The following is a 13,580-nucleotide window of genomic DNA, read 5'->3' on the forward strand; positions in this document are numbered from 1 at the left end:
CTGCTCATTGTCTCCTTTTCATTCAGTTCAAGATCCCAACCTCTGCTACGATGCCACTAGGGTAAGTCTTCTCATCTCAAGCCACTCTGGAAGCTTCCTCACAGACAGACATGCATGCCAAGAGGTCTGTCTTTTCAATGATTTTAGGTTCTGTCAAGCGGCTTAGCAATACCAACAGTTACTGTACTCCTTCCCACCGCCGCAATCTCAGTTGTTACTGATTAAAGATCCATCTGAGGTTCTCATCAAAAAGTGTCCCAGGATGAACCAGGGGACTGACACATTTATCCTGTGCACAGAGTGGAGCCCAGAACAACAGTGTACCTTGGGAGGAGTGCTCATCCTAGACTCTGTAGAGCAGAATCCTCAGGAACACAGATATGCCTGGCCTTGCACTGCCTGGCTCAGAAGCCCCTGTAGCCTCCATTATGTATATCATGGCCCACATCTGGACCACATCATCACCATCCAGAATTCCCTCCTCACCATGGACAGCCAGATGGGTACCACACATCTACAATCCTAGTGCCCCTAAAGGCAGATGAGAGGTGGTCACAGTTCGCTTGTGATCATACACAGTGATGATTGAGAGACCCTGTCTCAAACAAGGTGGAAGATGAGGACTTGTATCTGATATTGTCTTCTGACCTCCACATATGCACTATGGTACACACACACACACACACACACACTCACATGCACACATGCATTAAAAGGAAAAAGGGTAGGATTATCTTCTGTATCAGCATTACAATATTTGAATATTTTATAGGAAGCTCCATTAAATCCAGGTTTAACTTCAGAAAGAAGAGCTGAACAGCAAGCATCCCTTGGAAAAGCACAAGTCCTGGCATGCAAAGTCAGCAGAAGTTTGGAGAAGGACCATGGAGCATTAGCACGGAGGATGGGATCCAAAGTGGACGTGCCCCATTCCCAGCTTTGCTGCATATGAGTGGGCATCCTAGATGTCTCCCTTGACCCCTCCTGCCTCTGTGCCTTCACCTGAGGAAGAGGAAGGTGCTATGCAAATAAAGGACGGAGAAGGCACCAGGAAGGACATTGATACAAAGGATGGGAATAACCCTTTTCATTGTCCTGAATCCCAGCCACTCTGCATGCCTGGGACTTACGAGAACAGTAGGGTAGCAAGCTTGGGACTGTCTGGACCCCATTTGTAGCCACTGTCAAAGCCATTCTCCAACAGAGATGCAAGGAATCTGGGAACCACCCAGCTCAAAGCCTCCACTGGACAGAAGCCCAGTGTGAACAGTGGTCACCCTTCTTAGGAAGCCCTCTGGCCCTGAGACTGACAATGCCCACCGTGGTCAACAACCAGCCAGACTCTGGGCTTGAAAAAAAAAAAGCAGGGTGTTGCCATGACAACCCCTTGCAAGTGTTCCCAGAAGGAATGACAAGGTCAAGGGCTGGGTTACTATTTTCCTTCCCTTCAGCTAGTCTGAAAGCAAGAATGGTCTCAGGGAAGAGGTCTCCGAATGCCAGAGGGACACAGGTCCTGCCTGGGGTACACAGGTCCTGCCTAGGGCACACAGGTCCTGCCTGGGGCACACAGGTCCTGCCTGGGTTGCACAGGTGGTAAGTGGCAGCTTTGGCACACTCCCTCACCTGCTCCTCTCTACACTGGCTGCCACTCACACTCAGCCAACATCAGACCTCTTGGGGAGACTGTCTTTTCTGCACACACTTCCCATTGCTGCTGCCCTGGACCTGCCCTTGCCTGATTCCCTGTCATTGTCCCGATGAGATTCCCATCACTGTGGTCATTAAGATCCAGGTCCTTCACGCCTCTCCTTTTCCTTCTGGGGCTACAGCCTGACACCCCATCTAGAAATGGCCCCAGGTTCTCTGTTTGCCAGAGAAAGTGGCGGAGAGGAACCTTTTCCTCCTTGGTGGTTGAACTGTGAGATGAGTTTCAGGCTTCAGGGAGCCATGTTGACACCCATGCGGAAAAGGTTATCTGCAGGAGGGAGCCTAACCCAGCAGCAGAGAAATGCAGAGCTGGTTGAAAATCAGTGCAGAAGAGAAACAAGGTAACATCTGAGTCCCCCGACCGACCGTGGTCTTGGCCCCTGCTGCTCTGTGCTTGGTTATCAGGGTAGAGAATGGCCCCTTCCATGTCTAGCCCGTCTGTGGGACCCACATTTCTGCCATCGCACAACTGTCTGAGGTAAACTGCCGCACCCTCTCTCAGGGAATCTACCTTCCCTTTGTTCCTCTGGTTTGAAAGTCTCCACCCTTCAGAAGAGATTCTGAGGAGACATTAAAAATAAGCAGGGAGTCATGCTTTGTTGACACCCATGGGAGGTCTGCCCCTTTCGAACAGAAACACAGGAGGAGTGGATGGGAGGGGCAGAGTAGAGGTGGGGGAGGGGTCAGGAAGAGAGGAGGGAGGACGAAATGCAGTAGGGATGTAAAATACATGAAATATTTAATTAGTAAAAAGGGAAAAAGTAAGTAGGGAGGAATCTAGGCACAGGGGTGGTGAGATTGGGTTTCTTTCTGGATACCTGAAACATACCCTGTGTAGCTGTCTACCACCTCTGAGAATAGGGGCTGGGATAGTGGCTCAGCCCACTGAGCGGAAGCTTCCTCCTCTGTAGACTGAGAACTCAAAACGCTTAACTTGCAGGGTCATTGTCAGAAGCAAATGGGGCAACACTTTGGGGTGCAGGGAAAACAGTAAAGATCCATCCGAGGTCCTCATCAAAAAGTGTCCCAGGATGAACCAGGGGACTGACACATTTATTCTTCCCAGAGAGAGGAACAACAGTGTACCTTGTGTGGAATGCTCATTCTGGACTTTGTAGAGCAGAATCGTCAAGAACACAGATACACCTGGCTGGTTTGGCTAGTTGGTCAGTATAAGAAGATGAGTCTAGGCCCAAGACCAGTCCAGGTACTTAGCTAATGCTTCGAGGATATAATGGTGTAAGCCGGGAAGAGCACTGACCATCGACTGTGATGATTATGATTCTCTTCTAAAGCAGATGGGACCAGACCAAAGGCTGAACTAAAGACTGGGCATTACCCAGGATGTTGCCAAGGATAGGGGCGGAAAAATCACTGCTCTGTCTGATTCTGAAAATAGGGCTGAAGGTGAAAGGGTCTGAAGTGTAATTCTAATTAATCCTAATCAATAAAAACCTGGAGTCAGAGAAGCAGAACAGCCAGCCACTTCTTACCTCTGTGAATCTTCAGACTGAAAAGGGGGAATCCTGTCTCTACCTGCTTTATATTCCTGTCTCCACTGGGATTAAAGGTGTGATCCACCACGGCCCAGCTCTGTTTCTCTTTTAGACTGGATCAATCTCTTGTAGCCCAAGGTGGCTACAAGATCTTCCTGCTTTCTCCTCCCAAGTGCTGGGATTAAAAGTGTGTGCCACCACTGCCTGGCCTCTATGGTTGGTTAACTAGTGGCGAGCTCTGCCCTCTGATCTCCAGGCAAGCTTTATTTGTCAGAACACAAACAAAATGTCACACAACAAGAGTCCTTCAGTGCTATTGGACCCACACAGTAAAGTGGTCTTCCCAGACACACAGGAAAACACCGAACAGGGAGGCTGATAATGGAATCCAAGTCTCACTTCAAAGCAAAACCCTAGGGAACTTTCACTAAACCTGAAGCTGGGGTCTGTGAGAGATGAATCAGAAAGGAATGCTGGGAAATCCAAGCTTTGAACAACAGGAGATGACCTTCTGACTGCTAACAATAACAATGAACAGACAGACAAGCAAAAATCAGGTGACAGACCTCTCAGTTTGCCTAAAACACACAAAATTAGCAATGGAAATATATACAACTGTGCTGTGAAGTCAGGGAGCTTTACTTCTGCTTAACAGATCTGGACATGATTTGTATTATCTGCTTTTGGCAAGGAGACACTGGCTGTGGTCTTTCCCTTCCTCAAAGTACATAGATACAGAGATTCCTAGCAAGGCACATGAAGCCATCAAGGAGTGTGGAGTTGTGTAAAAGCTAGGCTGTCGAGCCAGACTGACATGCTTTCAAATCCTAACTTGAGGAAGTCTGGAGCAAATTAACACACTCCTGGGTTGGCTTTTTCATATGCAGATGGGGAGGGTACTTCCTCCCTTTCCTTCTGACAGAAGAGACTGTGCACATGAAGCCAGTGAGACGGCTTAGCAGATCACTGTGCATGCCACCATGCTTGATGAGCTCCTGCACACACAGGCAGTGTCTGAAGATATTGTACCTTATGTTGTTCTGTTGCTAGAACAGCTTTCCAGCCAAGGTATAAAAGAAATGCACACAAGCAAGTCTATTGAGTGACAGGAGCACACTTCTCCCCATCTCGTGGCAAAGGTAAGTTGCCAACAGTAGGACTAATAACCAACAGAGCTAAAGGAAGTGAGGCTCTTACAGAGAATGCCCAGATGAAGCTGAGTGTGGACACAAATTTCAAGTATCCAGGGCAGCTCAATCCCCTTCCTAAGAGAGAAGGTAGCTGAGTCTGCGGAGCACACACACCTGAGCCAATGAACTCTGGCTTACAGCTTAACCAGAAGACAACAGACCTTGACACAGTAGAAAGGCCTGTCCTAAGTCTCCTGGTTGGCAAACTGAATGTCTGTCTTCTGCCTGGAAGGGCAGGATTCTGAATGTTGCCCTAACCCAGTTCTGGCGCAGAGAGATTCATGATTCAACTGTTCAAAAATGAGACAGGGAACAGTCACGGTGATGCACCCTTAGGATTCCAGTTTCCTGTCTAGCCGACCCACGTGGGCTGAGCAAGGTCAAGGCCTGGGTCCACCTTCCTCTGGCTTCCAGGAGCTATTCTCATTCCCATCCTCACCCTCCCCTTTCCCTGCAAATGAACTTGAGGCTTACAATGAGGAGGTGTGGTGGATAACAGATACAGAGAAAGACAAGCAGAGGTGTCCAAGGTCATAAATTAGCCAAGCTAGCTTTTGATCCAGAAGCCTGACTCTAGTCTAGAATGTCCTCTCAGCAACAGGTGTGCTGCTTGCAAAAACAGTGCCCACCCCTACATCAATAGGCTAAGGATGGGTCAGAGCAGGGTTCAAGTTTCCGTCTTTATAGTGCTCTCTTCTCCTTAGCATTAGGGTAATTCTTGTTTCTAGAACCCACCAGCATCAGATCACACAGCTCTGGCTTCTCTCCCCTGCTTATGTTATGAAGCCTCTGGTTTCTGGAATGGGTATGGGTGTTCAGGCAGCCTTCCAACACTCTGGGGAGTTCATGCCCCAGGAGTCCAACACCAGCCCCAGAGTGGAGTGAACTTCCATTTCACCAGCAACCGTTTGGTGTGTGAGATCCCAGACTTGCAGCTGTGAGCAGGTCACACTCAAGTGCTCTCCAGTGTGCAAGGCTGCTCTCATACTAAAGAGCTCTGCATTCATCAGAATGGAAAACCAGCCTGCCAGCTCAGGTCTGCCAGTGGTGAGGAATCCCACGGTATGGGTATGCGAATAAAGAAGCCTTTTTTTTTTTTTTCCTGTCAAGCTCTGGACCAGGCCTAAGTCTATTTTCCTACTGTATAAGCCATCTTTAGTTTTCAATGACTCTGAGTTATTAAGGAGAGTGACAGCTACAGCTTCAGATGCAGTTAATGTATTCTACCCAGAAAAGGCACAAACAGAATCAACAGTGATAACAGAGTATGCTAACCCATCAGTATGAGGAAGAAAGCACTGAAAGGGCATCTTATATACACCTTTATTTGTGACTGCTAGAAATGCCAGAACAATTAACTGCTACACGTCCTGCTTCAGGGTCCGATGCTCTCTCCTGCCAGGAGCAGGGTCATGGGTCCTTGTGCTCACACCCATTGCCTCACTGTGCTGAGGGCAGTGCTGAAAGTTCTGAAGGCCCGGTGAGTCCCCTGCACAGCCAGGAGGAGTGACCCGGCTTCCACTTCATGGCCGGCCTCCTGCAGGTGTCTAGCCAGTTCCTCTGCATCCCAGAGTCCTTGCTGGTTGGTGGCCACAAGGTGACCAACAATATGTGGATAGAAGGGTGTGGAGACACATTTCACCAACAGCCTGGCATCCACGAGCAGGGCAAGCAGCTCCTGGTCACAATTGGAGTCATCCACCTTCAAGAAATAAGAAAACTGTGAGTGGGCATTTGCATCCTTTTCTCCCACAATTCCCTGTGCTCTCCACGAGGTGGTCACAGGTAGCCTGCTGGCCTTCAGTAGTATGCACATCTGTCCAGCTGAAGACGACCTACCCCAAACAGCACAAGGAGAAACTGAGCATCTCGGGAGGTCAGAGATGGGACAACAGACACGGCTTCCTTTCCGCACAAGGAGACAATGTACCAGACCTTTGCTTGAGCCCTGACTATTCCATCAATCACACACTGAGTCACACATCATGTTTAATGTTGCAGAAGCAACACTTCTAGGAGCCCCTTCCAGTTCAGCCTGGGAAAACTGCACTTTTATGTCTCAGTTCAAACATAAGGAGATTAAGGTTCAAGAAAGGTTTGCTTAATATTGTGTAGGTGGTAGAGCCACAGTGTTGACGTCAAAGTCCGAGCTCCGAACAACCACATCTACCATTTCCTTTGACTTTTCACGTATGTTCTTTAACCCCAGTTCTCTCTTAAATGCAGAGCCACATGAAGACAAATCTTTTCAGGGTAAGAAAGCCTTTCTTCCTGCTCTGGTGCGAGTGAACAGGAAAATACTGACAAACAGAGGGCTGAAGCTGTTCTCGCTGAAGCCTGTGGGGGACGCAGGTCTCATCGTTCATGTCTACACATGGTTCTCCACAGCTTGGCCACTTTGTTTACATTTTTTTCTGTTTTGGATTATTATTCTGTCTTGCAAGGAATTGAGTCAACGTAGACAGTGTATTAGAAATCATCACTGCCATCCGGCATCATAGATAGCTGCAGGGCTGGTTCTGTTTGCATCATGGCATGCTTTAACTGTGGGTGTATGCGCCTCAAAAATGATGTGGCATTTCATCAGTATGCTCTTCCTGCCTATTATGAAGAAGAGTAGGTACTAAGGAGGAGGACACCGTCTACTGGAGCAAAGACTGAAAGCAGAAAGCCCATATCATAAAAATTATGGGCTCCACTGACAGTGTGTCAGGATCGTTCATATCCCGACATAAACATCAGCTCCAGGGCCACTTTCTTGTGACCTTTTCTAAAGCTGTTAGCCAGGCTCATTGTTCCTTTCTCCAAACTCCCTACACACCTGATACATACCTCTTCATGCTATGCTATGATGACCCGTCTGCTTCCCCTACTGAAGGGGATGGGAAGGATGGAGGGCACAAGGGTTTAATAGTTTTTCTATTTCACTACCCAGAGCAGTTCACATTGGTTAAATGGCCAAATAAGCTGACTTCAGTAAACGGCTGTCACAGCTTTATAAACTGTCTAAGTATGTGATAAAGATCTTATCTTGGCAGCAAATCGATCCCTAGGGCATTGGATGCTGCTATCCATGCATCTCCATATCCTCAGGGCTCTTTCTCTGGCTTTTCATTTCACACACTTGTTTTGAGGCAGAGTCTCACATGTAGCTCAAGCTGGCCTAAAACTGGAACTCGTAGCAACCTTCTTATCTCAGCCTCTGGAGCGCTGGGGTTACAGGTACTAACTGCCACATCTGGCTTGTGCTTCCCAAATTCTTGCACAAACACTTTGACCTAGGAAAGTATTTAATGGTTTCTCTACTCCACCCAACCCTCCCAAGCCCAACCCTGTTTTTCACACTTGTCAGGCAAGAATCTTAATCCCATGAGCTCCTGCATGCACTTCCCACCACATGCACATTTCCAGAGAAATGTTCTCAGCTTCCACAGGACTGCGCTATGGTTGTTGCATCCTGACGTAATAGATGAATATTGTGTGGGCGCTTCGTGGTGGGTCTGTGTAAGCAGCTCAGCTCTGAGTTTGTACGTTCTGGGTTTTCTTCTACAACAGCAGCCCCTCCAGGGTGGAGACTCCAGAGCCTGTGTTTACTCATGCAGTTCCCATAACCAGAGTGGCTGGCCATAGGAGGTAGCACCCCAAGATTTGTGGAATAAGGATGTGAACGAATGAATCACCCCACAGGCATAGGTCTTACTGTCTCACTCTACATGATTATCTGAGTACATGTGCAAGCACATGCCATCTGGGTTACTTCACATGTCATTTTTCTAGTTTAACCTTCAAAGTAAAGACTCTACTGCAGCCTTCAGGAGAGCAGCTGCATGCCAGGCGGCCCCTGTCAAATATGAGATAAAGTTCCTGGATGAAAGGTTGAGTCCAGGCTGCCGAGTAAGATGTCCTAGGTGAGTGTGCAAGGTTGGGGTGTCTAGACAGTTCCAGCTGAAGGAAGAGAGAGTTCTTCTACCAAAGCTGGTCTCTCTTGCTGCTCATTCAGACCTGATATCCATCACACTTGCTTCTGGTAAATGGAGCCCCAGCCTTCCTGGGAGCTGCCCACAGCCTGGCAGGGAGAGAACAGGAGGAACAGAGGCCTACTCAAGTACAGTGTTCCTCACTGAGATGTCCCCAGGAAAAGACAGAGCCAAGACCAAGAGTCATGGGCAGAGAGTGGGGAAAGGCTTGGGGAATTCTGCTCTTGCCCCTCTGGGTAGAAGCACAGAATGGCTTCAAAATTGTGATTTGCAAGGAAAATACTGTAGAGACAATTATTCTGTATACATCTGGAACAAAACAGAATGAAAAAGTAAACAAAAGCTGAGCAGGGTGGCTGGAGTCCGCAATTCCAGCTCTTGGGAGACAGAAACAGCAGATGCTCAAGGCCAGCCTGGGCTACATAGTGTTGTAGCAGAAAAGGAGGAGGGGTGATGGGATGGCTCAGTGGGTGATGGCTTGCTTCCCAAACCTGATGACCTCAGTTCCATCCCTGGTGGATTCCCAAAAGTTGTGCTGTGACCGCCACACTGTGCTCTGGAGCGTGTGTGCCCTCACACACACTTACAGTAAGAGTAATGACAGAGATAGCTTTTGTCTGGTCCATTCTAACTACTTCAAAGAGAAGTGTGCCGGCCAGAAAGGAAATGAGCAGCCATAGCCTTAGGTCAGCGCCTCTCCACACGCCTGTTTGTCTTTCATCAGCGCATCCCAGCCAGACTCTCTTTACTCCACACTGCCCACAACACTCTAGGCACTAACCACATTGTGTTAACTTGTTAGGCCTCAGAAAGCTTTTGTCTCAAATTCTAACTGAAGCTTTTAATGATCTGGTGCTGTCTACTACAGAGGGCAGTTCCTGTTTCTCCACCTTATGTATCCTAACCACTTCTTATCCTTGAAATTAGAAAGTAAAAGGAAACAAAAATACTCTGGGAAAGAATTCAGTCCTCCAAGCTGGGATCACAGGAGAGCAAGACTGTGCCCACATTCCCTTCCAGGAGCTGTGAACTGACAGTCTTTTCACAAGGGACCATGTGATATTAGTCTTTTCAATAACACTAAGAGTTCTAAGAATGTTTTTATGGTTTCCATATTTTTATTTCCAAAATTTTTAATGGCTGCAAAATAGACTATTGAAAAGATGTCACCACTATTTAATTCTGCTATAAATTTTCAGCTGTTTTAAACACAGATTATTGAAAGTACAATGGGTACTTTTCATGCACATATTTCTTCTTTATTTATTTTTTCCCATACTATAAATCTCTAGGAGAAATAATATTTAGTTGAACTGTGTTGTGTTCCTTTTCTGCATTCCAAAATTGCACAGGTGCTCAGTCTCTACCCCAGGACTGCAGGCAGTGAGTAGGTTTAGTTAGAGACTAGGCCTCCTAAGAGGTGATAAAGGCGAAGGGGTGAGCTGAAGGCACCAGGGTGGGCTTTACTCCACTACAACTAGTGCCTTTTTAAGAGCCAATGCTGAGGACACGGACACACACACACAAGCTGGGAGTTACATGTCCAACAACAGCCACCTCCCGACAAAGGGAGAGGCCTCAGAGGAAAAGCAGCTGGCCACCATCCTGACTTCAGACTGCTCATCTCCAGAAGTGTAGAAAAGCAGGCTGTGCTGTTGAGGCCGTCCAGCCTGGGGAACTGTTCTATTCTGCCTGAACCCTTTTCTGTTATGGATATGTGTCTAACCTGTCTGAAGTATGTAAGGGGGACAAACAGCCAGGTCACAGTAGTGGTGGTATCACGCGGTGTGTCAGCAGTAGGTATCAAATAAAACAATGTGTTAATTTAGGACTAGGCAATGGTACTCACAGCTGTTTTATTCTGGATTCAAGTATTTACAGAATTAATTCCCCCCACATATTTCCTATCACCATTTGTTGCTGTGGTTGAGGGAGAACTGGGACCTCTGCTCATTTCACAGAACTTAGGGGTCTTTGTATCTGTCAACCCTGGCTTCACTATAATGGACACTTTGTCTTACTGTTTGTAATTCTGCTTTTGTTATATTTTGATATAGACATAGACATTTTATATTTTATATTGTTGGGAAATCAGTTATTGTCTTATAATTTCTTTAGCTGCTTTAAAATTTAAGTTTTAAGTTCTCAAAGAAGCGTTTGTATATAATTTTCTGACTTTTAAAGTATGTTTAGTATGAGTCTTAAGTTCTCTAGGAATTGACTTTGCCTTTGGTATACAGCCTCAGAAAATCATATATCCTTGCTATTGGCTTAACTGGTGTGGTAAGGGCTCAAAGGGAAAAATATAGTCCATTGTTCTGGGTCTCAGTTTGGCTGTGATATAAGCATGAACAAGTCTGGAAGGGTTAGTTGATGTCCCACTAAACAAATGACTTAGAGTGAGAGACAGTCCTTTGAGTTAGAGATCATTTCTAGCCCTGGGTCCATTACTAAACATCTATAAGGCCTTGCAAAAGCAATCTCTCTGGACACTACTTTCATATGAGAAAGGCATTGTGTCCATGGCCTGACAGTAATGCAAGCTTCCTTGCACAATGCCTGGCGTGCAGTTCAGCTGCAGTTATAACAGCAGACAAATGGGAATAAGGAATTTTCTAGAAGGGAAAAGACTCATCTCTCTTCTGTGTGTTCATGTTGGTAGTCAGTTTCTGAGGCTAAATAAGACTCTGCAGATCTTGGGAAAGAAATGTATAGATGTAGACACAGAGTACTGCTGTCTTCCAACCATTAAAGTTATCTCTAGTTCCTTTCTCAACAATACCTAATGAGCCTTCTCTGAAGGAAAGCCTTTGATTTTATGGATCTCCATCAAGCTAAGAGTAATTACAGTAAGGAGGTAAGCTGTATCCCAGCAGCATAATCTGTACAGGGCTTCATCTCAGTGACTTTGAAGATCATTACTAATGCTTCACTGTTTACTTTAGGGAGGACATTTGCCTCTTTTTCACATAACACTAATACTTTGTAAGTTATTAAAATATTAACCTACAATTGCAGAAGAAGAGCAACACAAGTGTATACTTCAAATGAAAACGCATGCATGATAATGTCCGTATCCTGTATCTGAACATGACATTCGGACTCCACTTCCTCAGCAGACCAAGAGTTCTACCTCCGGCAGAACATCTAACACACCCTGGCCAAGCCATCTGGTTTATGATCTAACAACACGGGGAGAGGACCCTCGAAAACTCGAGCCTGGTCGTGGCTGTGAACAAAGTTGGGTGCCAGACTTGGGGCTCCAATTCACTGCTGTTTCTGACTCATTCTGTCCTAGAGATACTTCATTTAAAGAGTGATGATATTTTATTTCATCTTTACGTATGTCCTGCAAATAAATGTCTTCCCTCTTTACCCGGCATCGGGCTGAGCACACAGGCACACAGTACTCCTGTCTACAACATAGGTCAACCAAACACGAGGACTGCTCAAGACTGGCTGCTCAGAAGTCAAATACGTTCAAAGAGGAGTGAACCAGCTTTCGGCACGGGAGGAAGCAGCCAGGCCGTGAGGTGCTGCTGCAGACTCTGCCGTCAAGACAGCCACATGGCTGTGAACCATGGACGGCGAGAAAGGAACCGTGCTGGGACTTCTGTGTTGACACGGAAGTCCACACGTCCACATTTCTGAGCAAAGATGGCCCCACCACAGAGCTGGAAGGGTAGCGATAGCAACACTGTTTACTTCTACGTAGGAAAGTGCTCCCTTGGTTACTTCCATCACTGGGCCACTCAACTAAACTGTTCTGAAAACACTTTGAGACGAAAAAACCAAAACCAAACCCAAAAGTCTTTTCACAAACCCAAAGAAGGGCTCAGCAGACGCAGAGCAGGTCATGAAGCCCCTCCCCCCTGTACCTGCTATCGCAACACAGCAAAACAAGAAGGAACGTGTGTGAGCCTGAGGTGGGGCTGTAGGCGGCAACACCAAAGCATGAAAGGGACTCCTCCCAGGGAGAAACTTGGAGACACTGAGGCGTTAGAGAGGACAAAGAGGGGTGACATGATCCTTGGTTTGAATGGAGCTTCCAGACCCACAAAGACTCTTCTGAGCACTTTAAAGGTTCTCCCTCAGCTCAGACACTTGTCCCAGGATGCCAGGTTCTGGTGCTTCGATGCTGAGATGAAAGCATCACACTGGCTGGACCTGGGAAGGACTGCCATGGGAAGAAGGGCCCCACTCACTCTGAATCACTGAGTCATTCCCCAGCGCAGGACTAAGGTCCATATGCACATAATCAAGGGTGTAAGCCTTGTTTAGGGGGCTCCCTGTGCCCTGTGGTAGAGGAGGGGTCCATCCCTGCAGTGCTCGGCCTTAGCGCTGTGAATGAGAGGCTTACAAACAAAGCCCAGCTGGGTGACTCAGGGGCCGCTCCATTCTCATCTTTTCAGTGCTGACATTTCCACACGCCAGGGCCATTCCACAGTCTCGTTTCTTTGGAGGTAACTTACATAGCAGAATGACTTAGCATGACTTTCAACATTAGGTCTGGCCGCTCACTGGCTGTGTGACTCAGTGTCTCACCTGTGAAAGTGGAACAGCACTTCCCAGACCATTAAGTGATGAAGTGTTGTTGAAGAGATAGGGAATGTTCTTATTGTCACATCTGCGACAAGTGGGGCTTGAAAAGATGTAGTCACCGTAAAAGGAGGGAGGCCCTTGGTAAGGTCAGAAATATGGTTTACTCTTTTATACTAGAGGTCTGGGATATAGTCTGGGGGACAGAGGGACTGGGAAGCACCAGAGGAGGACACAGTGAGGGGCAGGAACCACCAGACATCTGGAACAGTAAACAGAGAGGATTTTGGTTCACAAGACTAGTAAAATACATCTGCTAACTTTGCTGAAATGTGTTTGCGGATTTTGACGTAAATAGAGAGAACCTACAAATCAACTTCAAGCACGCCAAGCAACAGTCTTCTTGGCCAGCGCTGTACTGTGAGCAAGCTCTCATATCACCAAGACTGACGGAGAAGTCACCCAGCAGACTATCACAAAGGGCTTTGACTAGTCAACAATACCATGTCAGGAAAGACTGTTTCCTACCCAGGAGAGAAGCTTCTGCCTATCTGTATAAGGTCACATGCTAAAGACTAGAGGCATGCATTCCAGCAGCGCTTAGAGGGAGAAGGGGGTCCTGCCGTTGAAGGGAAAGCTGCAGCCAGCTCCACAGTAGCACTTAAGCGTCT

General features: G+C 47.1%; 1 protein-coding gene across 5 annotated transcripts in view; it reads right to left on the reverse strand.

The window, feature by feature from the left end:
* Nucleotides 1–5,700: 5,700 nt before the first annotated feature.
* The window catches only part of Nbas (NBAS subunit of NRZ tethering complex), a 281,500-nt gene continuing 273,620 nt past the window's right edge, over nucleotides 5,701–13,580 (reverse strand). For all 5 annotated transcript variants that reach the window (XM_052745880.1, XM_052745878.1, XM_052745879.1 and 2 more), the window contains exon 52: nucleotides 5,701–6,095. In XM_052745880.1, the coding sequence (XP_052601840.1) occupies nucleotides 5,820–6,095 (276 nt within the window). In that variant the 3' untranslated portion in view covers nucleotides 5,701–5,819. The remainder of the gene's footprint in view (nucleotides 6,096–13,580) is intronic.

This window comes from Peromyscus californicus, unplaced genomic scaffold, assembly GCF_007827085.1.
Source record: "Peromyscus californicus insignis strain IS unplaced genomic scaffold, ASM782708v3 Scaffold_1__1_contigs__length_55948999, whole genome shotgun sequence".
Lineage (NCBI taxonomy): Eukaryota > Metazoa > Chordata > Mammalia > Rodentia > Cricetidae > Peromyscus > Peromyscus californicus.